General features: G+C 42.0%; 2 protein-coding genes across 4 annotated transcripts in view; one reads left to right on the forward strand and one right to left on the reverse strand.

The window, feature by feature from the left end:
• ATP7B (ATPase copper transporting beta) overlaps positions 1–12,432 on the reverse strand; it is a 74,486-nt gene extending 62,054 nt beyond the window's left edge. Inside the window, exons 1-2 of one of the 2 annotated variants that reach the window (XM_045869382.3) lie at positions 12,237–12,432; positions 11,811–11,915 (exon numbers count right to left, since the gene is read on the reverse strand). The gene's annotated coding sequence lies outside the window, so the exon portion shown is untranslated. Of the gene's footprint in view, positions 1–8,554; positions 8,772–11,810; positions 11,916–12,236 lie in introns of those variants that run through there. The other variant, XM_064586144.1, reaches the window with a different exon arrangement.
• Positions 12,433–12,756: 324 nt separating this feature from the next.
• On the forward strand, positions 12,757–27,954 carry ALG11 (ALG11 alpha-1,2-mannosyltransferase). 2 transcript variants are annotated; one of them, XM_045869378.3, is made up of 4 exons: positions 12,757–12,910; positions 18,691–18,921; positions 21,826–22,757; positions 23,654–25,219. In XM_045869378.3, the coding sequence occupies exons 1-4, from the start codon at positions 12,867–12,869 to the stop codon at positions 24,040–24,042; spliced, it is 1,596 nt and encodes a 531-aa protein (XP_045725334.1). In that variant the 5' UTR covers positions 12,757–12,866; the 3' UTR covers positions 24,043–25,219. The 2 variants fall into 2 exon arrangements, with proteins under 2 accessions (XP_045725334.1, XP_045725335.1); XM_045869379.3 differs by lacking the exon at positions 23,654–25,219 and adding an exon at positions 25,226–27,954 and having other exon boundaries at positions 12,768–12,910.
• The last annotated feature ends 18 nt before the right edge of the window (positions 27,955–27,972 follow it).

The following is a 27,972-nucleotide window of genomic DNA, read 5'->3' on the forward strand; positions in this document are numbered from 1 at the left end:
GCCTTGGCTCAGAAATTCTGCCTGGGTGAAAGGCAACTGGGAGGAGATTGGTAGATCAATTGGACCAATGGGCTAAATAAACTATAGGCTGGCCAGTTTGCTGGAGTAGCAGGGGTGGTGAGGGGGAGAGAGCCAGGGAGAGAAGGCCTGGGATCAGAACAAATCTCAAAACACTGAGCTCGAGAACATCCCATTAAAAGGCGGTGGTGGTGAGGAAGCAGCAGTACCCAGAATTGTCTAAAATGTCCAGTTTCTACCAAAAAATTCTGAGACATTCAGAGAAAGAGAAAAGTATGATCCATACACCAGGGAGAAACAAAGCAGCCAACAAAAACTGCCTGCGGTTGCAACTGGATGTAGAATTTAATATACAAAGACAGAAACCATTAAAACCATTTTAAATAAAGAAAGGGATGATGACAATGTTGCATTAAATAGAGAATATCAATAAGGAAATAGGAAGTATAAAAAAGAACCAAATGGAAATTCTGGAGTTGAAAAGTATAGTAATTGAAATGAAAATTCACTCGTTGGGTCCAACAGTAGATGAGAACTGAAAGAATTAGCCAGCAAGAAGAGATCAAAAAGATAATGCAATCTAACAACAGAGAGGAAAAAGGAATGAAGAAAACTGAATAAAACCTCATGAAACAGGGGTGCCTGGGTGGCTCAGTCAGTTAAGCATCTGCCTTGGACTCGGGTCATGATCCCAGGGTCCTGGGATCTAGCCATGCATTGGGCTCCCTGCTCAGGGGGGAGCCTGGTCTCCCTCTCCAGCTCCCCCTGCTTGTGCTCTCTCTCTCTCTCTGACAAATAAATAAATAAAATCATAAAAAAAAAACCAAAAATCAAGAAACTGAGCCCCACAGGGTTAATGAGGTTGCAACTAGCAGAAAGCTTAAAGCTTGTTTCTCAGAGAACTGTTTCCCCCTAATCAGCTATTGTGTCTTTTCAGACCCCACTATCAAATCCACTTGTGGTCTCCACAGAAGCCTGGACTCAAGGTCAACTGATGTGGTTCCAGCCTAGGAACAAGCAAGGCCCTGCCTTCTTTACCCAAGATAAGGAGCCCAAGACCCCCTCCAGTTTATACCAGCCCTTGGAGCATGCCCACACCCCTTCTCCCTGTCCTAAGATAACGTCCTGACATCAGGGGCTGAATTTTGTCTCATTCTGGCATTGTCTACCCCTAAAGTGAACATGGGACATATGTTACATACATGTTTGCTCAGTGCACACACTGCATCATTCCTCATGAGTAGTCAGAAGTTTCCCAGCCCTTTTCATCAATATGTATATAATCTCAACCCCTAAAGGTTATAAAAAACTTGTTCTGTCCCCCTTCAGGGAAGTGGGTTTGAGGCTTGCCCTCCCATCTCATTTGTCTGCCTCTCAAATAAACCCTTTCCTTGCTGCAAACCTGTCTTGGTGATTGGCTTTGCTGCGCATCAGGCAGCCGGGCTTGGGTTCGTTTACACTCATAGAAATTTGAGACACCATTGCCCACACCAACATATGTGTAATGAGAGACCAAGAGAAAGGAACAGGAAAAATACTTGAAGAAATAGTGAATGAAAACTTCCCAAATTTAATGGGGAAAAAAAAATAGCCTACACATCCAGAAAGTTTGATAAACTTTAGATTCAAAGACACAAGTGGACTAAAAATAAAAGAATGGAAAAAGATGTATCATGCAAACAGTAACCGTAAGAAAGCTGATGTGGCTATGCTGATAAACAAAACAGACTTTAAAACAATGTTACCAGAAACAAAAAGGTACATTTTATAATGATAAAAGTTGCCACAGGAAGATATAAAAATTACAAACATATACATCTAATAATAGCACATAAAATACATGACAAAAATAACTGACAGAAATGAAAAGAAAAAAGACAATTTCCCAGTGACAGTTGGAGACTTCAACACCTACTTTCAATAATGAACAAAACTGTGCAGAGTGTCAACAAGGAAACAGGTGATATTGTGATTTATAATAAGAAATACATATTTGGGGGGTGCATGGGTGGTTCAGTTGGTTAAGCTCTGCATTCGGCTCAGGTCATGATCCCAGGGTCCTGGGATCAAGTCCCACATCGGGCTCCCTGCTCAGTGGGAGCCTGCTTCTCCCTCTCCCTGCCACTCCCCCTTCTTGTGCTCTCTCTCTCTGTCAAATAAATAAATAAAATCTTTAAAAAAAAAGAAAAAGAAAAAGAAATATATATTTGGTCTCCTAAAGCCCTTGGAATTTTCTAAGTGATGTGAGATTAAAGTTCTCTCTCAGACCTTGCCCACTATAGCACTTCCATCTGGCTTCCCTGAGTTCTGTGAGTCACTCTAGCAAATTAATTAAAGGAGGGGCTTGTTGGAACCTCCATCCTATAGCTGGTCAGTCAGATGCACAGGTGACAACGTGGACTTAACAAATGGTGTCTGAAGTGGCAGGTAGGAGGGTAGTCTTGTAGGACTGAGTCCTGAACCTGTGGGATCTGATGCAATCTCCAAGTAGATAACTTAAGGATTAAGTTAAATTGTAGGACACCCAGCTGGCCCAAGAATTGCTTGGTGTGCAGAAAAAAAACCCCCACACTGGAACTGGTATCAGAATTGCAAAATAGAAGACAGGAACAACACTATAACCAACCAGACCTCACCGATATGTACAGAACCCTCTACCTGGGAACAGCATAACAGAACCATTTTCAAGTGCACATGGAACATTCTCCAGGATATACCATATGCTAGGCCATTAAATAAATCTCAATAAACTTAAAACAGTGGAAGTAATGCAAAGTCTGGTCTTCAACCACAGTGGAATCAGAAATCAGTACCAGAAAGAACTCTGGGAAAACTCACAAATATGTGGAAATTAAACAGGACACTCCTAAATAACCAGTGGGTCAAAGAAGAAATCGAAAGGAAGATCAGGAAATACTTTTGAGACAAATGAAATGAAGACATAACATACCAAAATTTATGGGATGCACCTAAAGCAGTGCTTAAAGGGAAACTGATAGTTGTCAATGCCTGTATTAAGAAAGAAGAAGGATCTCAAATCAATAACCCAACCTTCTGCCTAAGACACTGGAAAAAGATGACTAAACTAAACCTAAGGAAGCAGAAGGAAATTATATTAATGTTCTAGTACTGCTGTAACAAAATACCGCAAATTGAGTATTAGAAATGTATTCTCCCATAGTTCTGGTGGCTAGAAGTCAAAATTTTCCTTTTTGGAGCTCTGAAGAAGAATCTGCCCCATGACACTCTCCCACCTCCTGGTGGTTGCTGGCAATCCTTAGCATTTCTTGTTTAATAGAAGCATCACTCCAATCTGTTTCTATAATCATATGGTTTTCTCTTCTCTACGTCTTCAACGACATTCTTATAAGAAGAGCAGAAATCGGATTTAAGGTCCACCAGAATCCTGTATGTCTTCATCTTAATGTAACTAATTACACCTGCAAAGACCCTACTTCCATGTAAGATGACATTCACAGGTACGAGGGCTTGGGACTTTAACCTATCTTTTAGGGGACACAGTTCAACCCATGACACAAGAGAATAAGAAATTAGAGTAGAAATTAATTAAATAGAGAATAGAAAAATACAGAAAATTGTTGAAACCAAAAGCTGATTCTTTGAAAAGAGCAACAAAATTGATAAAACCTTCAGCAAGAATGACCAAGAAAACAAAGAGAAAAGACTCAAAGTAAGAGAATCAGAAATGAAAGAGGGGTTTATTATCACTGATCTTAAAGAAGGATTATAATGGAATACTAGAAACAATCGTATGCCAATAAATTAGATATCTTGGATGCAATAGGCCAATTCTAGAAAGAAAAACTACCAAAACTGACTTAAGAAGAAATAGACCATTTGAATCAACCTTCAACAAGAGCTTGAATTAGTAACTGGAAAGCTTCCCAAGAAGAAAAGCCCAAGTTCAAACAGCTTCAACACTGAATGCCATCAAAGATTGAGGAAAATACAAAATTTTAATAAAGTCTTCCCCCAAAAAACAAACTAAAATAAAAGACAAAGGAACGCTTCTCAACTCATTCTATGCATGAAGCCAGCATTACCCTGATACTAAAACCAGTCAAAGACATCACAAGAAAACTGCAAACCATTATCTCATGTGAATATGGACATGAAAATTCCTCAACAATATTATAGGAAACCCAATCCAGCAACATATACAAAGATTACATGCTGCGACCAAGTGGGATTTGTCCCAAGAATGAAAGTCTGGTTTAACATCCAAAATCAGTTAATGGAATGCACCACATGGATAGAATAAAAATCAAAAGATGGTCATCCCAATAGACACAGAGAAAGCATCTGACAAAATCCAAAATCCTTTCATGATAAAAACACTCAAGAAACTAGGAACTGGGAGGGAACTTCTGATATGATAAAGGCTATCTATGAAAAACCCACAGCCAACATCATACTTAATGGTTAAAGACTGGAAGCTTTTCCCTAAGATCAGGAACAAGATAAAGATTCCGTTTATATGAAATCTTCACAACAGGCAAATCTAAAGAGCTAGAAAGTAGACTAGTAGTTGCTTAGGCATGGGGATCATGGGGAGGCAACTTCAGTGATAGCTGAAGGTGTAGGGTTTCTTTCTGAGGTAATGAAAATATTCTAAAGTTGACTGTTGTTGATAATTGCATGTATCTGTGAATTATATCTCAATAAAGCTTTTTAAAAAAAAATGTAGTAGAGAGACTATTAAAAGAAGAATCAGGGAGGATATGCCTTTGGCATTCATGGAAACCTAAACAAAAGAGGTTCCAGACAAGTGGTGAAACACTTGAACAGAAGTGGATAGAGTGGACAGAGTGCCAGTCTACACCAGGAGGTGGCTCGTAACTACAAAATCCCACAAACCACCCAATATCCTTCAAGGATAAAGGATAAATGATGCTATATTCCCACAATGGCATAATGCACAGCAACAAATCTTAGAAATGCCACGTCTAGTGAATTAAACTACTGGAACTACACCAAAATAAAAAGCTTCTGCACAGCAAAAGAAACCATCAAAAGAACAAAAAAGCAACCTACCATACTGAATGGGAGAAGATATTTGCAAATGACGTAACTGCTAAAGGGCTCATACCCAAAACATATAAAGAAGTTACACAACTCAATACCAAGAAAACAAATAATCCAATTAAAAATGGGCAGAGAACTTGAGGATTTTTTCAAAGACATACAGGTGGCCAAAAGACCCATGAAGAGATGCTCAACAATACTAATCTTCAGGGAAATGCAAATCAAAACCACAATAAGATTATCACCTCACACCTGTCAGAATGGCTAAAATCAAATACACAAGAAACAACAAGTGTAGGTGAGGATGTGGAGAAAGGGGAACCCACGTGCATTGTTGATGGGAATGCAAACTGGTGCAACCACTGTGGAGAATAGTATGGAGGTTCTTCAAAAAAATTAAAAATAGAACTATCATAGGATCCAGTAATTCCAGTACTGGATATTTACCTTTAGAAAACTAAAACACTAATTCAAAAACAGATATGCACCCCTATGTTTACTGTAGCATCATTTACAAGAGTCAAGATATGGAAGCAAACCAAGGGTCCATCCATACATGAATGGATTAAAGATGTGGTGTGTATTTGTGTATATATAAAAAATGGAATATTAGCCATAAAAAAGATGAAATCTTGCCATTTGCAACAATACGGATAGAGGGTATATTGCTAAGTGAAATAAGACAGAGAAAGACAAATGATTTCACTCATATGTGGAATTTAAAAAATAAAACAAAGAAAAAAGAGAGACAAACAAAAAAACAGACTCTTAAATATAGAGAACAAATTAATGGTTGCCACAGGGGAGTTGGGTGGGGGATGGGTGAAATAGGTGAAGGGGATTAAGAGTACACTCATCACGGTGAGCACTGAGGAATGTAGAGAATTGTGGAATCACTATATTGTACACCAGAAACTAACATAACACTGTATGTTAATTATACTGGAATTAAAAATGAAACATCTTTATTTAAATTACACAAATAGATAACTTCCCTAATGTAATGTCTAATGAGAGAAGCTCATCCCAGAAGACTAAACACATTATGATAGAATTTTTATAAAGCTCAGAAACAAGCAAAAGTCAATAATGTATTGTTCAGGCATTCATATATATGTGATAAAACTTTACAAAAACAAAAACAAAAGCTGGGTTACAATAAACAAATAACTGAGGAGGGTGGTTACGTCTGAGTGACGGGCGACACAAGAGAAAGAACAGGTAGATGGGTAGATGGCCATGGCACTGATAATATTCTCGTTCTTGGTCAGGTGGTAGGTTCATAAGCATTCTCTATTTTATTATGCTTTATAACTACATATATGGCTGCATACATTTCTTTTATGTTCAATAAACAGATAGGATAATAAAAGAAAAACCTTAAAGCTAATGGGAGAGTAAAAAACATGCAAATGAAGACGATTCTTTCAGAAGAAAGGGAAGGGAGAAATAGTACAAGAGCTAATAATGGGAGACACAAAATAATGGGAGAGATTTTAAAATGAAGGCAAATGGCATGAATTTATAAACCAAAAGGGAGAAGCCTGCAGAGAGGAAAAGACTGGAGGCGAGAAAAGAGATGACCAGTATGGGCTCCAGAACAGGTGGAGAAGAAGGGGCAGAGGTCAAGGGTACTCATAGAGAAGATGACCTTGAAAAGAAAGCAAGCCCGTCCTGAAACTAGATGAGGAAGTGAAAATAGACTGTAGATCTATATAAAATTTTGGAAGAAGGTGCATCGAGGTGGGCAGAAAGTGGAAGAAAACCAGACACAATGGTGTCAGTTCTCTCGAAGTAAGAACAGAGGTCATTTGTTGAGAATAAGGAAGGCAGAGATGGAGCACAAAGCTCACGGAGTCGCAAGAGGTTGACAGATAACAAGTGAAAAGCATTTGCAGGCACAGTTGAGATTAGAAACAAGAAACAGCCAGCAGCATCAACTGCGGGGCTGCCCGAACGTGCTAGCAGTCCTGTCCCTCCGCTGCAGAAGCTGAGAAAGCAGGCTGGGTGCAGCACTGTCCTGGGGCAGCAGAGGGAGAGGACCCGGGGCTGGGATGGGGGGGGACGGAGATGCCTCTGACTAAACCAGTCAATCTGCCAGGATAGCAAGACGCCACAGATTTACTGATAATAACGACAGCCTCGCTAATGGGCAGCTTTTAAAGCTGTTAAAACACACACACCATGGAGTTTAGAAAAAGAAAAAAAAAAACACAGAAAAGACGGACTGGACCGCAATATGCCAAAGATGTTAATACTGGTGCTCTGTCAGTTGTAAGGATAGATTTTTTTATTTCTAAAAATTAATAACCTGATGCAGCAAAAGCAAATAATGAAGGAAGTTTATAAATAAGCTAACAGTCATCCTAAGAGTGATAAGAGTTCAAGTCAATTTTCCCCTTTTGGGCTTTATTTTCCAAATCTCGCTTATACAGTTAAATTATGTTTATAACAGTAACTTTTTAAGAATTCTAAGTGTTTCTAACGCCCTATGCTGAGTACTTCTGAGTTTCTGTAGGGACTGAGGCTTCAACACAAGTGCCGCATTCCAAATCCACAGATTTCACAATTACTGGTGTTTTTAAATCTTATTTACCATGTTGGTAACATCACAATAACAAGTCACTCTGCTTTGCCCTCTACTTTATCTCATCGACCTTTGATCTGCTCAGATTTTTCTCCTTTAACTTAGTTTTTGTTTTTTTTTTAAAAGTCACACATTTGAGAATTTCACTTGGTAATGATTCTAATCCTAGAGATAAAAATAACATTGCACACCCTGGAACATGAACAGTCATCTTGGCCCTGGGCCATCTTCATTCTTGCCATGAAGATAAATGTCAGATAAAGAAGCACTTAAAATCCAGCTCTCTTGCCCCCCTAGCTTTTTACCCAGTTCCTTGCCCCGCCCCCACCCCACCCCCAGCTTATCCCCAGTTACCTGTGTATCAACTACACTCTGTGTTGTTGCTAATAGGACTACCATTGCCTCTGACACTCTGGACACCGAGGAGTCTAAAAAAAACCTCCTTTCTCCCTGACACAACAACTCCACAGGGAATGGGACTCCCAGTTCTTCTGTAGGGTCTCAGCCACCTTGTGCCTGGGGGTGCTGACCACTGGCAAAGGCCTCTAAGCAAGTCTCCAGCAGCTCGCTTCCCCATTCACCCTTTTCTTTGGAGGAGCACCTCACACTGTTTTCCCAGGTTCCACAAACTCCCCAGTCTGTGGAATAAAGTCCAATTCCTGAACAACAGGGCTTCCCACCATCACTTTTCCAGCCCTGTCCAGCCACTCAGGGCAAATCCATCTTTCCATTCCTATCCTCTGGACCTTTGCACATGCTGGTCCCTACCTGGGACATCCCCTCCTTCACTCTTCTGCGTGCCCGGCTGACACACAGTGTTTCTCCCTCAAGACCTCACTCACAACACCTCTTCTTAAAGTTCTTTTTGTAGCCTTCCTCCCAGGAAGGGCTGACCATTCTCACCTGTTGAGTGCTGGGCTGTGCAGCCACCTGGGGCTGTCAGCTCCAAAAGCACGGAGGCTGACCTCTATTCATCTTTGTGCCCCTCCTGCACATCTGTTCTGCTTTGGCCCAGCACCAGAGAAAGAGAAGCTGCTCCATGTTGGCAGAGTGAAGGCTGAATGACCCAGTCATGAACCACCACCTCCTTTCCAAGGTCACTGCTGCCCCGGACAGGCCTCTGAAGAGAAAAGAATGGGGGAGGGGTGGCAAGAGAGGGGAGGGAAGCATCTTGCTGTAATTCATTCATTCAAGAATGACTGTGGTACACCTCTTATTATGGGCTATGGGGAATATTTTTTTTTAAAGATTTTATTTATTTATTTGACAGAGAGAGAGAGAGAGACAGCTAGAGAGGGAACACAAGCAGGGGGAGTGGGAGAGGGAGAAGCAGGCTCCTGGCTGAGCAGGGAGCCCGATGCGGGGCTCGATCCCAGGACCCTGGGATCATGACCTGAGCCAAAGGCAGACACTTAATGACTGAGCCACCCAGGCACCCCTGGGGAATATTTTTTAAGAGATAAAAACCTGGGGGCTCCTAAGTGGCTCAGTCAGTTAAGTGTCCGGCTCTCGGTTACGGCTCAGGTCATGATTTCAGGGTTATGAGATCGAGCCCCAGGTTGGGCTCCTTGCTCAGTATGGAGTCTGCTTTAGATCCTCTCTCCCTCTCCTCCCTGCCCCTCCCCCTGCCGTGCAAGCACTCTCTCTCTCAAAATAAATAAATAAAATTAAAAAAAAAAAAAAAAGATACAAACCTGGTCCCTAGTTTCAAGAAGCAGAGTCGCAAAAAAAGTAGCTACATTCAGATAAGTTTAAATAATTATATCAGACGGTATGACCAGGTATCAAAGAAGTATGAAAGAAAATACTAACCTGAGAATGTCAAAAAGACCTGGCTAGGACTCAATCCCAGATCTGCCTCTTACTACCCGTAGGACCTTGGGCAACTTTCTTCTCTCTGCCTCGGTTTCTGTAAAGATGAACCCTGACCTTGTATTGTACGCATCCTCTCCTCTCTGCTCCAGCCACTCTGGCTTTCTCTTACGGATCCTCCAACATTCAGGTCACTCCTGACTAAGGACCTTGACACCTTCTAGTTCCTCAACCTAGAACACTTCCCCCAAATCTGAACCATTCAGGTCTCTATTCATACAACCACCTCAGAGAATTCCCTGACCACCGGCCTACGAGCATCTCCCCTCCCATGTCATTCCTAATTCCCATACCCTGATTTATTCACAATGTTTATTAGTACCAAAAATTACACTATTTGTTTACCACTTTTTAAAAAAATATTTATTTATTTATTTTAGAGAGAGAGAGAGCCGGAGCAGAAGGGGCGGAGGGAGTGAAGAGAATCTCAAGTCGACGCTGCGCTGAGCACAGAACCGACATGGGGCCAGATCTCATGACCCTGAGATCACGACCTGAGCTGAAACCAGGAGTTGAATGCTTAACCGACTGCGCCACCAACTGCACCACAGAGGTGCCCCTTCGTTTACCCTTTTAAATTTCTGCATCTCCCTCTGGGGCATAAATTCCTTGAGGGCAGGGTGTTAGTCTTAGCTGGATCCCCAGTGCCTAAAATGTCTGGCACACAATAAAATACTAAAAAAAATTGTTAAATAAATGGTGATAAGAGGAAAATAAGACCTATATCAAAGGGTTTTGTGTACATAGGGGGGTATAAAGTACTTAATAGAGTGCCTAGTAGTGGTAAGCTCAATAATGCTGGCTAATACTATTATCTAAGGAATCCAGAAGAGGGTGAGGTCAACATTGGGAGAAACAGTTACCAAAGTTTCAAGGAGAAAGCATCTTGAGCTTGATCTGGAAGGATAAGGATTTTTCTGATGGGCAGAGAGGTGGGGGCACTGCAGGGGTCTGGAAGTGTCTCCCCCTTTCTGAGCCATCCCTCACTCACATGTTCTTCACACCTCCATTAAATGCAGAGTCATCACACTAAGAATCACCGATCAGCCAGACTCTAACAATCCATTAATCCACTTACCTTTCATTGCTATACCACCAGAGCCCAAGACAGATTTCACTACAAAAGGGCACACAATAATGTTAACTTCAGAAATCTGTAGACCAGCAATTCAGCCCTACATGCCTATCCTAAGAAATACTCAAGAGTCAGCATTAGAAATCATGTACAAGGATGTCCACTACAGCAAGGCTTGCTGGGGGGGGGGGTATTAGAAGCACCCAGAAGGATCACTCACAGGGAAAAGATGAACATACTATGGTATGCACATAGTATACATCCATATTGTACAGAGGTTAAACTTAAGGCAGATGCTTATGTACTAAACTGAAACAACCTCTAAAACACGGTTCTATTGAAAAGAAAAAAAAAGGTTGGAGAATATACACTATGTGATCTCATTTATGTGAAACAAAACAAAATCTTAAACCCACACACATACAAAATCTAAAGATTTCTCTGGATATATATACACACACACATTTTTTTTTTAACCACAGTATTTTCAGCTCTTCAACACTATGCCTGAAACAGTAAGTTTTCAATAAATGTTTGCTGAACAAATGAAGACATATGTAAATCAACAGAAAAGGATTAGAAAGTAGATCTGCTTTTCATGCTCAATAATTCTGTATTGCTTGCATTTTTAAGTCACCGCGTTACTGTGTTACTTGTGTAATTAAAATGAACTCAAAATAGTTCTTTATAAAAAAGAAAAGTTGCAGGGGGCGCCTGGGTGGCTCAGTCAATTAAGCGCCACTCTTGATCTCAGCTCGGGCAGGTCTTGATCTCAGGGTCCTGAGTTCAGTCCTCCTGTTGGGCTCCACAGGGGGTGTGGAGCCTACTTTAAAAAAAAAAAAAAAAAGTTGCAGGACCTGAACACATCATAAAGAGATCCGCGCACTCTGAATAACTTCTCTAGGTAATTAAGTTAATCGTTCTGGGCAATTAAGAGCTCTTATACAGCAACTCGACGCTCACTTTACATCTCCAGCTTCAGATCCCTCAACACAAAGATGAATGGAAAAGTGCTGGGGTTTCAATCGTTCCTGCAAACCCGTTAACGCCATGCCTTTTCTGAGGGTGCTCTTGCTACGATCCCCGATTCCCCTGGGGCTGGGGCTCTGACCGCCCTGCGGCCACGCGGGGCCGCAGAGAAAGGCCGGCAGGTGGGCGTGGAAAGTCCTCCAGGTAGGTGTGAGCACACAGCGCCGGGGGAAGGAAACTTACTTTCCGACTGGCCTCTTCTCTGGCTGTAATCTGTCCTTCCTGTTCAAGCAACCTCCTCCGGAGGAGCCAATTTCTTCTGTGATCGGCCCAGAGCCCACAGGTCACCTGGTTAGTGGAGGAGAAGCGGGGCGTTAAAACCCAGGGAGAAGAGGAGCGGGCGGTGGGTGGCATCTTGCGGCTCGGCTTTCTCACCCGGGGATGGGTCTGGGGACGGGCCCCTGCATTCCAGACCAAGGGGTCAGCAGCCCTCGCCCTACGAACTGGTTCAAAGTTGCGCGCCACGGCGCCCTGGCCCTTGGAGGAGGGGGGGAGGCGCGGGGATGAGCGCCAGAGCGGAGGGTGGGCCTCGGACCCTCACTCACACCCCGAGGCGGCCCTGCCGGTGCCCCAGGCGGGAGCCGGTCCTCCCTCCCAGGTCTCCGCTACCTCGGGCCGGTGCGCTGCGGACTCGGTCTTCGGCCTCCGGCGTGTGCGGAAAAAGACAGGAGGGCGGGAGAGCGGAGCAGAGCCGGACCGGAGATGCAGATCCCAGGGCTCGCCAACCGCCGGCGGGGAAGGTGCGGCGTGGCGGGCGCCGGCTACGGATCCGCTCCGCACAGCTCCCTCTCCGCTCCGCGCCTGGCTTCAGAGCGCCGCGGATCCCACACGCTGCAGCAGCCGCGGGAGTGAACTCCGCACTTGGAATATCGATCTGAGCCGCGCAAGGGCCTCCCATTGGTCTCAACCGCTGGCGGGCTCCGGGCTAGGGGCTTCCAGTGGGGGGAGGGGGCGGAGGGCGGGTGCGCCGGCTGTCCATCACAGGCCACGCCCTCCCCAGCCCAACTCCCATTACGGCCCCGCCCACTAGAGGGGCGGGATGCTCGTGCGCCACGCCGAAAACTTGGCTCCCCCTCCGGAAGATTCTATTGGCTGGAAGGCCGTGGGAAGCTACTACCAGCAGCCAGTTGAAATGCACAATGTGCCCCGTGGGGGCGGAGAGAACACCGCCCGCTTCCTCAGGAGCCAATAGAGAAGAGGAACAGCGAAGCGCTTCCTGAGTTCGGGGGTCGAGGAAAGATGGCGACCACCAAAGGGGGTTGGTACCTGTGCGAATTATTGAGGTGAGGAGCAGGTGGTATGGGTTTGGAGGCGTTTTGTTTCACCGTGATATTTGTCCGCCCGGTGCAACTGAAAGTTGCGGGGAGGAGGAGCTTCTTGATACGGCTCTAGGCAATTTCCTCAAGGACAGTGAGCGCTCTTCCTCTCACTTTGGAGTCTTCTAATTAGACTGGAGCTGACTGGGTTAAAGACTCAGTTTACCGCGTTTTCTTCGCCTGCCCCATTCTGGTGCGGGATCGAGTTTCCCTTCTTGTTTTTTTCTCTCTCTTCTTCGCACTCCAATTCTTCTTTTATAAATTATTCATATTCAGTCCTCGTTTTTCTTTATGATTGAGCCACGAATCATTTTCCAAACTATCGTGTCTCTCCTTTTGGTAAAGAATAAACTGGCTCTTCCTTCTCCTGTCGTAGTTTCCCCGCTTTCACTCACTGGAACTGTCACTGTTAACATATGTCACTTAAGTATGTTAACCTTAAAAATAAAACAGCTAACTTAACAGCAAAAATGATTTTGTTTTGTTTTGCTTTGTTTTGTTTTCCGGGAATAGCAGAGAATTGCATTTCTGGATGCACAAGCTACGGCAAAACCATAGGCAAGTCCAGCAAAGGACAGGACCATTGTTTTATGGAGAAGGAGGAAGTTGGGGGGTGGGGGTTGAAGGAAAGTCTGGAGAAAAGCTAGAGTGGTGAGGATTTCTCATTGGCCGAGTTGCAGAAGTACTCTTGTAGGAGATGCGATGTACACCGTTCCCTGTTGGGGCCTGTCAGTGATGATTTCTTCCTGTTTAGGATTCTTCTTTTGGGGTCTATAATTGACAATTCCTTCCCTTTTAGGATTTTTCTGTTCGGAGGCTAGAATTGACAGTTCTTCATGACATTTAACGTGAGTGATAGGGTTCCTTTTGCGTTGCCCCTTCTGACCTGACCCATTTTAGTGAGGGTTCTTTTTATTTTCACCAATATAAAGTTTATGTTGCATCCTCTGCTTCATGATTATCCATTGATCTTTATTTCTGGTTGATGTAAAAATAGTTACATAAAATTTTATCACAAGGTAATACATTGTTTCTTGTAGAAAAGTTAGGAAATAGATGAGCAAAAAAGAAAATTCCCCAGGTATGCTACCATCCAGAGATGATTACTGTTAACATTTTGGTGAAAAAAACCCAGACTTTTTTCCTGTATTTGTTATTGTAATACTACTGTATTTTACGTGCCTTGCCCTGTATTTATAAAAAAAAAAGAAGAAAAAGAAAAAGAAGACCTAGTATATTCCATCTACACAGTTCTTTCAACACCTACCTATTTTTGTTCAGTTTGAAAATTTGTAATTAACACATAGCATCCTGAATAGCAGTATATACATATTCTTTCCAAAATTCAGGTATTGTTTCTTCATTTTTGTCCCCTCTACGTCAAATTCTATAATGATTATTTAAAACATTTTGAACAGGAAATTATGTTTTCTTTTTTTTTTAAGGAAATTCTGTTTTCAGAGGTATCGTATTCTTCCCTGCCATTTGAAATATCCCTAATTCAGTGCTGTGCACATTATAATGGCTAAATAAGTGTTTGTTGAATGAATGACTCACTGTTGATTACAGTTATCTTTTGAAAGCTGTGTGTTTCTATGGTAAGCATTATTTAATGGCACATATTTTTAGTTATATTTAAACATTCTAAAATGGGTAATTTTTTTAAGATTTATTTATTTTAGAGATGGGGGAGGGGCAGAGGAAGAGGAGGAGAGAGAATTCTTAAGCAGACTCCCTGCTGAGCTTGGAGCCTGGCAAGGGGCTGGATCCAAGGACCCTGAGATCATAACCTGAGCTTGGTTGGTGCGTGACTGACTGAGCCACCCAGACGCCCCTAAAATGGGTAATTTTAATGTACAAGTACTATAGGATGTTTAATAAACTTATTTATAGAGTCTGTGTCTTTGAAACTAATAGAATAAAGGACTGGCTCAACTTTAGTCATTAATATGATTTTTTTTTTCTGATTTTAAGTTAAATCGTTCAATTTGAAAATATATCACGTGAATCTTACCACTTAAATCATTAGAAGGAAATGCCATAAAAATCTTTGTACTCTATAGGTCAGCCACATTTTAAATTAAATAGGCTTTTGGCTTGTCCTGGGAAAGCTGTATGATACTGCTTTAATGAACTCATATATTCCAAATGTTAAATAAATCACAAATCTTACCACTTCTGTCAAACTCTGTTCATCCTTTTTTTTTTTTAAGATTTTATTTTTATTTATTTGACAGACAGCGAGAGAGGGAACACAAGCAGGGGGAGTGGGAGAGGGAGAAGCAGGCTTCCTGCTGAGCAGAGAGCCCAATGCAGGGGTTCAATCCCAGGACCCTGGGATCATGACCTGAGCTGAACGCAGAAGCTTAGTGACTGAGCCACTCAGGCGCTCTCTGTTCATCCTTTAAGATAGTGGTTCTCAAAGTATGGGCATAGACCTAGCAGGTCCCCAAGACCCTTTTAGTAGTTCTTCAAGGTCAAAACCATTTTTATAATAATTTAAGATAACATTTGCTTTTTCATTATGTTTGCACCGATAGTGCAAAAGTAATGGTGGATAAAACTGCTAATTAGCACAAATCAAAGCAATGACATCAAAGTGTTCTAATAGTCTTGTGTTTTTCAACACCATGCACTTGCTATAAAGCCAGTTTTATTAAGAATGTCCTTGAAACAGTAAAAATTAATTTTGTTAAATATTAACCCTTGATTTGAATACATATCTTTTTAATATTCTATATAATGTCTCCATACTGAAGTATGATGATTGTATGATTGCTAAGTTGCAAGCTGAATTAGATACTTTTTTTTATGGGACATGGTTTCTACTTGAAAAAATTACTGACAGATAAACTGTGGTTCTTCTGACTTGGTTATTTGAAAATGAAGTGATCTGTCACTTCAAAGAAAACAAGTGACAAAATTTGTTGCTAATAATAAAGTTTGAACTTTCATGTGAAAATTAGAACTTTGGAAAACTTGTATCTGCCATTCAGAGCTTGACCACTTTCCAGTAATTAAAAGATTTTCCTGATGAGATGGGTAGTGATATTAACAAATGTGATTTGGGGATATTGTACAATGAAATGTGCCCACATTTGGAAAGTCTCCATGAGTCATGAACCAATAATTTCCAAATAATCAAGTCATGATGTTACAAAATCATGTATAGGTAAAAGATTCATTCAAATTGTAAGATAGACCAATAGATTTCAATATAACAGAGTATGAAAAGGTCATTGATTCAGTTTCATATTCCATGTTGCACCTGGCCATTAAAAAATTGCCACTTGTCTAATTTGGTATAATATCACAGAAAAATACTGTATCTGAAAGGGCTATTTAAACATACTCCCTCTTCCTACTACATATCTGAGTGAGCCTGGATTGCCTTCATATACTTCAAATAAAACAACATAGCACCAAGATTGAATGCAGAAGCAGATGTGAAAAGCCACTGTCTTCTGTTAAGCCAGACATTAAAGAATCTTGCAAAAATATAAAACAGTGATAGCCTTCTTACTGAATTTATTTATTTATTTATTTATTTATTTATTTATTTATTTATTTATTTATTGGTTTGGAAAATATAGGGTTTTGTTTTTTTGTTGTTTTTCTTAGTAAAACTAAGATATATTAACATGTAATGGATTTGTCATTACTATTGGGATAATTCATAATGTTTTTAATTCCTCAGTTTCATTTCTGATATGCTAAATATTGGTAGATAAATCAATGTAAATGAGTAGTTCTCAACAAGGGGTGATGTTACCCCTGCAGGACATTTAGCAATGTCTGGGGATAATTCTTATGGCCATCATTGGTAGGGTACTATGGGCATCCAGTGGGTTGAGGCCAGGAACATCCTATAATGCATAGGATAGCCCTCACAACAAAGAATTATGTGGTCCAAAATGTCAGTAGTGCCGAGGTTGGGAAATCCTGATAGAAACAAAAGCTGTATGGGGTCTTCAGTTATTTTTAAGAGTATAAAGTTATCCTGAGACCAAATCATTTTAATAAGTCAAATACTTCTTCAGGTAATAGACTTATTCACAATAGGAAATCCCACATGAGAAATTTGTTTTCCAAACGAAATATGAATAAGATATTTATTTCTCTGAAGAATTCATGTGTTTTTTACTTATGGGGAACTTTGTAACTATACAAAATATCCTAATATATGCTGGGTCATTAAGCCCTTCAGAACCCAATCTGCTATTCACTACTATGTACAAACTTAGAGCTTCTATATCTTTGTCCCCCACTTGTCACCCCCTCCCCACCAAATACTTTAACTCTGTTTTCCCTGGTCCTGAATTTCAGTATTTAAGTTTTAGTATTTTAGTGTTTTTATGCCTTACAAGCTCTTCCTTCTTACAAAGGGTAGGCAAGATATAAAAACTATGGGGTTGGGGACCAACTATATTGCTCAACCCCTAACCTAAAAACATACTTCGAAAAATTATTTTAACATAATCTAAGAGACATCTGAGGAGGTAATAAGATTTTATATTCAGTCAACAGATACTTAGTGGATGCCTTCTTTGTGCCAGGTATAATGCTAGGCATTGGCATCCAGTGGTGAACAAGCCTGGGTCCTTCCTTGTGTTTGCAGAGCTTTAGTCAGCCCGGCAGTTGGAGAACCTTTTAGCAGTCAGTGTGGGAGTGAGTTCACTAATGTGCGTGAAGTAGATTGTTGGTGCATTTTTGGCAACTCATTTAGAGGCACCTGAAGGAAGGCAGTGATTTTAGGGTCATAGAAACAGATCAAATGCAGAACTTGTAATAGAAATGGAGGTATCGGGGCACCTGGGTGGCTTAGTCAGTTAAGCGGCTGCCTTCAGCTCAGGTCATGATCCCAGGGTCCTGGGATCGAGCCCCGTGTCGGGTTCCCTGCTCAGCAGAAAGCCTGCTTCTCCCTCTCCCTCTGCCTGCCGCTCCCCTTGCCTGTGCTCTCTCTATCAAATAAATAAAATAAAATCTTAAAAAAAAAAAAAAGAAAAGAAATGGAGGTATCTAAGTTCCTCTTGCCCCAGAAATTATTCTATTTGAGGTGAAGTGAGAGAATGAAAATGATTTACTATATAATCGAACTTTTACCTAATTAAAAGTTTATTATTGGGGCGCCTGGGTGGCTCAGTCATTAAGCATCTGCCTTCGGCTCAGGTCATGATCCCAGGATCCTAGGATCGAGCCCCGCATCGGGCTCCCTGCTCAGCGGGAAGCCTACTTCTCCCTCTCCCACTCCCCCTGCTTGTGTTCTCTCTCTTGCTTTGTCTCTCTCTGTCAAATAAATAAATAAAATCTTAACAAAAAAAAGTTCATTATTGATCATTCAAAGATATATTGCTTGAGTTCTCTGTCATAATTTTGAGGGTCAGATGCCATTCCTAATCATGTCTTGTTTAGGTTAGTAATTAAATTTGTTTTTAATCCCTTAACACCTACACACTGTTAGGAGAAAGGTGGCTCATCATTGATTTTCACTGCCAATTAAAAAGAAAAGTTATATTGAATTGCTAGCATTCTGTGGAGATCAAAATTAAAGAGGATTTGCCTTTTGACATTGGACATTTTATAGGTGTTAGAATATTAAAAATTGAGTATTTTGTTAGCAGACTTCCAGCTATAAAAATTTTGTCTTCACTATTAATATAGAAACGGATATGTAAAAGCAGACTTTAATTTGTAGTTTCTTTTGAACGGGCATTGTGTCGATTTTTACATTTTCCTTTTTGTTTCAGATTTTTTTATTCATTATTCCTCCCTGGGCTGACAGTCTGTGGAACTTTATGTGTATGTCTGTTCATTATCCTCTGGGGAATCAGACTGCTGCTACAGAGAAAGAAAACGTCAGCATCAGCTAGCAAAAATGGGAAAAAGCAAATGGTGGTTGCATTTTTTCATCCATACTGCAATGCTGGTGGAGGAGGAGAAAGAGTTTTGTGGTGTGCCTTAAGAGCCCTGCAGAAAAAGTAGGTATGCATCTTTCTTAGCTAATTTACTCTATTATTACCATTTAAAAAAAAAAATCATTATCCAGATATTCACCATTATCCAGATATGAATACCTTATTCATAGCCAGGAATTAACTGTTCTTCAATAAGGAAATAATTCTGTTATATGCCAACCCGCCTTACAAGATCCTATTGAATTTTAGTTGCTATGATAAAGAACTAGAAAGGGAAAGTACCTGCCCTTTGATGGCAAAATTTAGTGGGGATAACTGTCACCTTGGAAGAATGCATGGAGAAGAAGTTGAATAGTAAATATACCAAGTCATGGGGAGTGCTTTAAACCTGAATATTTTTAGTCAGTAGTGGTACACAGGAAATAATCTCTGTAAAAGCATCTATTTGATTCTGATGTTGATACCACTATCAGAAGTCTTAAGTTACCATGTTAGAAAGAGTATGCTGTTAACTGGTCATTTAAAGTTTTAGGCTTCCTTCTCCCCACCCGCACCCCCATACTCACCCCAAAAATGTTTACGATCCCCTTGTAGAGGGGAACAAACATGGTAAAGTCCAAGTTCCATTGATGGTTGTATCATGGGAGGAAAACTATTATTCTTCCAATGTTACGCTACTTCCTGGCACACCCCCTTCATCCAGTTCCAGAGCCTTCACGCGGAATTCCCTTCACTCTACATTTCTATATTCTTGGCTCATCCTGGCTTCCAGCCACCACCCCTGCATTTCCTCTGCCATCTTCCATAACTGCCTAGATTCAGAACATTTTCTTAAATCTCCGCTTACTATCCATCTCCTTGAGGCCTTCCCTACTCCTACTCTAATCCCTCCTGTTCTTTGCTTCTCATAACTCTGTGCATTAACTTGTCTAACTGGACTATCTAGCTCTTGAGGGCATTGGTAAAGTTTTGTGACAGCTCCACCATGCATGGACGTTGGATTTTAGTTTAGAGAGAGAGACAAGATCATAAGCAAAGAAGAAAAATATCAAATGGTGAGAAATGGTATGTGAGAAAACCGAATAGGATAATTTGTGAGTCCACACTTTAGACTGAGTAATTAGGGAAAATCTCCAGGGGGGCAATACTTAGCTTTAGTCTAAATGACAAAAGCAGCTGAAATTTACTGAGCATTTACTGGATGCCAGGCATTGTTTGAAGTGCTTTACACGCGTTAGCTCACTCAGTCCTCACAACAACCGTATGAGGTTGTTACTGTTAGCCGCATTTGACAGACAAGGAAACTGAGTTACCAGAGTCTGCATTATAAACCACAAACCATACTGTCTGCCTCAGGAAAAGACAGTGAAGATGAGAAAAGAGAATTCAAAGCAGAGGAAACAACTCCTGCAAGTCCCCTGAGACCGGAAGGAGCGTGGCTTGTTCACAGAAAGGAACCCAGTTTGGCTGACCCTGTGGGTACATGAGAGAGTGGAGGCAGGGCCAGGTTACACAGGGCTTGAGTGAATAGGGTAAGGAGTTTAGATTTTATTCTGAGTGCTATGGAAAACCCTATGAGGATTTCAGACAGAGGGATGACACTCTGCTTATCTGTTGCTGCATAACCTCCCCAAAATGTAATGGCTAAAACAAGAATGTATCATTATTTCTAACCGTCTGGAGACTGATGGGCCCTGTTGGGAATCCCTCATGCCAAGCAGCTGCAGCTAGATGGCAGCTGGGGCCGAGTCATCTGAAGGCCTCTCTTAACATGTCTGCTTCCTGGGCTGGGACAATTGCAACAGCTCCAGCGGCTGAGGGTGGGGGACACGGGTCAGGCATCTCTGTCATCCCGCAGCCTCTCCACATGACTGCCTTGGGCTTGCACACAATACGGCAGCCTCGGGATAGCCGGACTCCTTACATGACAGCTGACTTGTCTAGAGCGAAGTAGAAATTGCCATTCTCTCAGAGCCTGGGTCTAGAAACTGGCAAAATGTCACCTTTGACATAGTCTAATGGTAAAAGGAGTCACAGAGCCCACTGTTATTCCAGGGGAGGGGACATAGATCCCAAAGTGTCAAAGAATTTGTGGCCATCTTTAAGCAACCAGAGGTGACAATCCTTTTTACATTTTATAAGGATCACTCTGGCTGCTGGGAGGTGCAGTTAGATGCTCATCCTTTAGGCCTGCACAACACCCTATGGCTATCTTTATCAACACATATCACAGTGTTTTGCAGTTTTATGTTTATATATCTATCTCTGCCACTGGACTCAGCTCCTTGAAGGTAAAGACTAATCTCTGAATCCCCAGAACCTACTAGCTCATACTAGATACGGAATAAATGTTTGATGACTCAAAGAATAACTAAAAACACACACAATCAGAACAAATGCCAAAAGCATAAATAGTCATAAGAGTGTAGTTTTACATATTTCCATTATAATTATATCACATCTAATTTTGATGCAGGCACCAGATCGAGCTTTTAGAATCTTGTTGCATCTCAGATAAAAACACTGAGTAATGTTTTAGCATTTATGATCCTATCTAGAGATACATTTAGTAAATTTTAACTCTTGTTTGTGAATGTTATTAGTACTTTATTACCATTTTATATTGAGAGAGTTGTCAAAATAAAGTTTCTGAATATTTCTTAAAAATGGAAAGTCAATCAGCAATTTTTGTTGATGTCTGCGCTATGTGAAATTCTTAGAAGAGGAAATAGCAGAGAGTGAGAGGTCTTATTTGGAGGACTAACATTTCGCTTGCAGGGCAGCAGAAGACTCCGGAAAGAGGAGCATCAGTAGACCAAGTACAATGAATGAAAAACAATGGAAAAAAAATTTTTTTTCAATCTAAAAATAACCCTCTTTATGATTGTGAGAAAATAATTATCTACAACTTTTTGCTTGGTTTTCACCTAAACTAATGAAAACCTTAACTATTACATTCTATTTTAGGTATCCTGAAGCAGTTTATGTCGTTTATACTGGTGATGTTAATGTCAGTGGTCAGCAGATACTAGAAGGTGCTTTCCGAAGATTTAACATCAGACTCACTCACCCAGTAAAGTTTGTTTTCTTAAGGAAACGCTACCTTGTGGAAGATTCACTCTATCCTCACTTCACACTGCTGGGCCAAAGTCTAGGGTCCATTCTTCTTGGCTGGGAAGCTCTAATGCAGTGTGTTCCCGACGTCTACATCGATTCAATGGGATACGCGTTTACACTTCCTCTGTTTAAGTATTTAGGCGGTTGTCGCATCGGAAGCTATGTTCATTATCCCACGATCAGCATGGACATGCTCTCCGTAGTGAAGAATCAAAATGTTGGATTTAACAATGCAGCCTTCATTACCAGGAATCCTTTTCTCAGCAAAGTAAAGCTCATCTATTATTATTTATTTGCTTTTGTTTATGGACTTGTTGGTTCTTGCAGTGATGTAGTGATGGTCAATTCTTCTTGGACACTAAAGCACATTCTCTCCCTGTGGAAAGTTGGGAATTGCACTAACATTGTTTATCCACCTTGTGATGTGCAGACATTTCTGGACATTCCCTTACGTGACAAAAAGACGACCCCAGGCCATTTACTGGTTTCCATTGGTCAGTTCCGGCCTGAAAAGAATCATCCTTTGCAGATCAAAGCCTTTGCTAAATTGCTGAATAAGAAGGTGGCTGAGTCACTGCCTTCACTGAAACTTGTCCTCATTGGAGGTTGTCGAAACCAAGATGATGAGCTGAGGGTAAACCAACTGAGAAGGCTTTCTGAGGATCTAGGAATTCAAGAAGATGTGGAATTTAAAATAAACATCCCATTTGATGAGTTAAAGAATTACTTGTCTGAAGCAACAATTGGTCTGCATACCATGTGGAACGAGCATTTTGGGATTGGTGAGTCTGTCTGTACATTTTAGGTTCTCTCGGTAAAATGTTGATATTGTGGAGGTTTTTATCCAGTCTTAGTGCTCTTCTCCCAGTCCACCAAGTAAGCTTTTTTTATTTGAGACCCTGCAGGACATAACTGTATGTAGTCACTAATAATAGCTGATATTTATTGACAACTGACTGCGTGTGTAGGTCACTGTTGAAATCTTTACATTATCTGATTTAATCCTCTCTGAAACCCTGCTTCATATATATTCTTATTTCCATTTTACAAATAAAGAAACACAGGCACAGAGAGGTTTTGAACTTGTCCTTGTTTGGCCGCAGTAAGAGGCAGAGCCTGGATCCTCACTCAGACAGCCCCTGCTCTTACCTGCCCCACTTTCCCTGCCCCACCTAACCCCACCTGCAGACTGGGACAGGTTCCCGGCCTAATCTCACTGAAGGACCAAATCGGAATCTCTGGGTGAGGCCCACGTAGATGTGTTTTGGTAAAGCCCCTCAGGTGATTTTGCTGTACACCAAAAGCTGAGCCCACTGGGCTCCTCACAGTAATTCTGTTGGTTCTGCTGATTCCTTACTCATTACTGGAACGGCCCCTCCTCTTTCTGCCAAATCCCATTATAAGTGTCTGACTTTAATCTCCTTAGCCTTTAATTTAGCCTTCCTTGTTTTGTCTAGCACAAATTGCACTCTCTACCCCTGACTTCCTGCTATGCATACATTCTGATGTAAAATCAAGTGCTGGTTTGTGTCTGATCTGGTTCAAGATGTATCTCTCAAGTGGCTGCTCTGTGCCGCACACCGCCAGGTGTTCAGGGAAAACGGAAGAACATACAAGTGAAGTGTCCTCTCCTAAGGCCACAGTTTATCTTACACTCCTATCTGTCCCTCGTTGGTAGCACAGGACGAAGCCCAGACATGCAGCAAGACCTGTGTAGTCCAGCGCTTCCGTACAGGGCCTGACTTCTGTGCCTTCTTGCATGGAGACGCACCGAGCATTCGCTGTGCCAGGCGCAACCGGCGGGAGCTGGTGTGCAGAGACTTCCAGCTCTGTGTGTGCCTCCGACCAGTTCAGCAGCGCTTTACTGGACAGGGTGCTGAGAGCTGTGCCAGGGCAAGTGCGGGGCGACTTGAAAGCGCCCAAGAGAAACACCTGACACAGATGTGTGTGGTCGGAGAACAGTTGCCCGAGGAAATGACGTGCCATGGAAGCAGGGGCCCGAACAGTAATTGGAAGTTAGCCTTACAGAAGAGAGGAGGATGTCCAGCAGAGGGAGCGGCGTTGTGACCGGTGTGACAAAGGAGCATTAGCCGGCACACTCAAGGAACTAAGGGTTCGGTCTGGCCCGAACCTGCAGGAGGAACAGCACGCCTGTGGAGAGGGGACCTGGGGCCAGATCCCATGGCCGCGTGAAGCCAGGGGCAGAAAGAGACTGAGTCTAAGTGTTGGATTTAAAAGCTTTCTGTTTCCTCAAGTTCACTCTGATTGCCGCGTGGGGGGTGGATTGGTGGGGAGCAGGGAGAGCCGGATGGGGAAAGCAGGAGGATGTGTTGGGCAACCTAGACGAGGTGCTGGGTCTGAAGGTGGTAGGCGAACACGCTCGAGGGAGATTCTGAAGCACGACTGAACAGGACTTGGTAATGAACGGGATTTGTTAAACAAAGGAGAAAGAAGAGTCGGAGAGGACCTCCCGGGGCTTTTGAGTTTAGACAACTGTGTGAATGGTGGATGGCTTTCCCCTAGACACGGACTCCAAGAGGAGAGGCAGCTGATGAGCCAGGTTCCCTGCATGTAGAGTTAGAACGATCCGGGGGACACGGAAGTGTGTGTCCAGTGGGCAGTTGTCTACACGAGTCTGCAGTGCAAGTGAGGGACCTGACCTGGAAACACAGACTGGAGAGTTGTCTGGGTCGTTGTCCAGGTCATTCCAGAAGCCCCACGGATGAGGGTAGAATTGCCTAGAGAAAGTGTGCCCAGCGAGAGGAGGCCCCTGGTACAAAATGCTGAAAACGAGCGGTTCAGAAGTGGGCAAAAGAAGAGTTGCCAACAAAGGAGAAGAGAAGAAGTAGAGGGAGGAGGGAAACCTTCTAATGCTCTCATCTGAACTCCTGAAATTTCGCTTTGATACCTTTTTACACCTTTTACCTTTCAGTAACCATTAATTATCTGCCATCTTGCTAGCATTCTGTAGTCTTCTACTTTGTTTTCTAATCCGCAGTATGTCTGTTTTTTATAGACTGTTCTTGCTTGTCTGTTTCAGTGAAGAGTGAAGCAGCATTATTCTGAAGCTTAAAAACGAAAAAAAGCTTAGAATTATTTGGTACCAGGGAAGTTTAATGAGCAAATTTATAGACACAACAGACATTTACTTGAATTTCTCATGAGTGTCATAATTTGTGGAGGTTTCTGCTCATCTTTGTTCTCATGACTGCTCTCAAAATGTCATACGTGGTTTCTGTTTGTTTCTCAGGAGTTGTTGAGTGTATGGCAGCTGGCATGGTTATCCTTGCCCACAATTCAGGGGGCCCGAAGCTGGACATTGTCGTGCCTCACCACGGAGGGAGAACTGGGTTTCTGGCTGAAAGCGAAGACAGCTACGCAGAGACCATGGCTCATATTCTTTCCATGTCTGAGGAAAAGAGACTCCAAATCCGAAGCAGTGCTCGGGCATCTGTAAGCAGATTCTCTGATCAGGAGTTTGAACTGGCGTTCCTGTCCTCTGTGGAGAACTTATTTAAATAATGCCATTATCTGTCCCGATTAAAGATATTTTACATAAAACGGCTAAACACCTTCATATGTTAGTATCTTTCTAACCATTTTCTGTATTGTAATAAAGTCAGCCTAAGCAGTGCTCTCTGCAGTATGTATATAGACAGGATATTTATTTCAATGAAAATGAGAAAAAGGCAAAATTACCTAACTGGTTTAAATGAAAAAATTTTAGATTAGTATTCTGTCCCAAATTCTGAAAAATATGGATCTGACAGAAAAAAAATGAACATTCTTAATGTGGGTATAATCCTGCTTTTCAGATCCTATTTGTCAAATCACTGTACTTTAGAACCCAGGAAAGAGAATTTCCCTTTAGAAAATAGGAAATGTTGAATGGAAAATGGAAGACTGACAATTAGTTGATTAATCTTTTAGAATGGTTCTGACATCTTGGGAACACAGAAAAATTCTGGTACATTTAAATTCTAAATGCCACTGTGGATGACCGTCTTGAATATATCTGACGATTTTCTCAAAAGAGAAAAGACACTTGAAGCAGGCGTCATCACGTACTAAGAGCACGTGGTGAAAAGACAGACGGACCATGGCCGCCCCGCGGGTCGGGGCTGCCCCCCGAGGCGGCAGCTGAGGCCCGGGCGCTGCCCGCAATCTTCCCGTAGCTTGGGGTCTGTGAGAGGGGCTCTTTGTTCAGGGCTACCAGTACATCTGTACTGGACAGAGGGATACCCTCATTATCCCGTCACAGTTCCACATCTCGGGGGCCGCAAGTCAGCTTGAGCTGTTCTGAAGGTCTGAGTGAGAACATCGTGCTAAGTTGTTTTTCTCATAGTGACGATGGACTAACCGCCTCCGTCCGCCCGGTCTCTGTTGGGAGCATCGTGTGTTGTGAGACAATGAGGTGGCATTTAGAAAAGAGCTCTGGACTAGCGGTTAGAATACCGGGCCTGACCCCAGCATCATTATTTACAAACCTCCGACCTCCTAAAACTCAAGCTGCTTCTTAATCTTTTTGGAACTCCGATTCTTCGTCCATAATCTGGAGATGGTAATACCTCTCCTCGCTACCTCTTAGTGATTCTGATTTGGAAAGTATGTGAGAGTACCTTGAAAATTAGAGACTTTTTTTTTTTTTTAAAGGTACCTTCATAAAGTAATTTAATTAAAAGTAACAATAAATAGTAAATGTCTTTTGTAATCAGTCCTCCTTATTAATGCATTAAGACTCAAGCTAGACTCATGGATACTAAGTTGGTAGCTAGAACTACTGTGCTGATTTTAACATGACTTCTGTGCTGAATCACTAGCAGTAAAAGTATGTGGATGTGCAGATAGGGCTCTAGAGACCTACAACCCTTGGCGTTTTCTGCATACATAATTAGCTCCTACTAGTTCAGTGAACCGACCTCCTGCACAGTCTGATACATCTTTGTGTTAGGGGCATGTGACACTCCTCTCATCCAGTCATGGACCCAGCCAGCTTCATCATCTACTCCCAGTTACACTGTTGACTCGTCTGCAGGCCACCGCCTGTCATCAGATCAAAAAGCAGCAAAACAGAGTCCCAGGATGATGTGACACCAACATAGCTTTGGGTGGCGATGATTCAGTTTAGAAAAGGAAGACTGGTGGACATTGGAGCTGGAAGGAAGGAACCCTACAAATCCTCGGGTCCAGTTTTCTCATTTTCAACTTTATAGACAAGAACAATTTAAAGACCTTAAGATTCCTTCAGTCTCACAAAGCTGGTTTGGTTTTTTTTTAAGATTTTATTTATTTGAGATAGAGAAGCAGGAGCAGGGGAGTAGAGGGAGAGGGAGAAGCAGGCCCCTCACTGAGTAGGGAGCCTGATTCGGTGCTCGATCCCGGGACCCTGGAACCACGACCTGAGCCGAAGGCAGACGCTTAACGACTGAGCCACCCAGGTGCCCCACAAAGCTGTTTAAGTATAAACCCTGCAGGTTTATAAGCTGAGCATTCTGACTCCAGCTCAGTTGGTTTTCTTACAGCTAGTCTTGGGGCAAGATTCGTGCCACTGCCCCTGCAGTCTACCCATCTACCCTCAGAAAACCATACATTGAAGTGGATTAAGCAGAAGGAAAGGATGCAGTACAGGAAGAAAGGATTCTGAAATTCCAAAAAGCATTTTTTAATCATGTTTCTTCAAAATTACTTTTATTTGCCACACACATCACTGGAAACATACTTTGTATATCTGTTCACCTTCCCTATTGCTAATGTAGTTATAGGTCTTTTTTTTCGGAATGACTGATAACCATGAAAAGTGACAAAACAATGTGTCAGCTACTGTCTGTCTGGAGAACTTCTGAGTGATTATTCATTCCTATAAAACTTGTTTTTGAGTGGTCCAAATGCAGTATATTTTGAACCCCCAGCAGTGGGGATTCACATTCTTATTTGGGTTGTGCATAATAAAATACATGCTACATGTTCTTTGAATAGTAATCTCTTTGTGTCTAATAT

The sequence above is a fragment of the Mirounga angustirostris genome, unplaced genomic scaffold, assembly GCF_029215605.1.
Source record: "Mirounga angustirostris isolate CCGP_5_RB_7025 unplaced genomic scaffold, mMirAng1.0.hap1 SCAF_3, whole genome shotgun sequence".
NCBI classification, from domain to species: Eukaryota; Metazoa; Chordata; class Mammalia; order Carnivora; family Phocidae; genus Mirounga; species Mirounga angustirostris.

What these genes read in the sequence shown, in the direction of transcription:
- ALG11 (XM_045869378.3), top strand. Translation starts at nt 12,867, where the DNA reads ATGGCGACCACCAAAGGGGGTTGGTACCTGTGCGAATTATTGAG. An exon ending in TACCTGTGCGAATTATTGAG is followed by an intron (nt 12,911 to 18,690) that starts GTGAGGAGCAGG and finishes TTTTTGTTTCAG; the next exon opens with ATTTTTTTATTCATTATTCC. An exon ending in TTAAGAGCCCTGCAGAAAAA is followed by an intron (nt 18,922 to 21,825) that starts GTAGGTATGCAT and finishes ATTCTATTTTAG; the next exon opens with GTATCCTGAAGCAGTTTATG.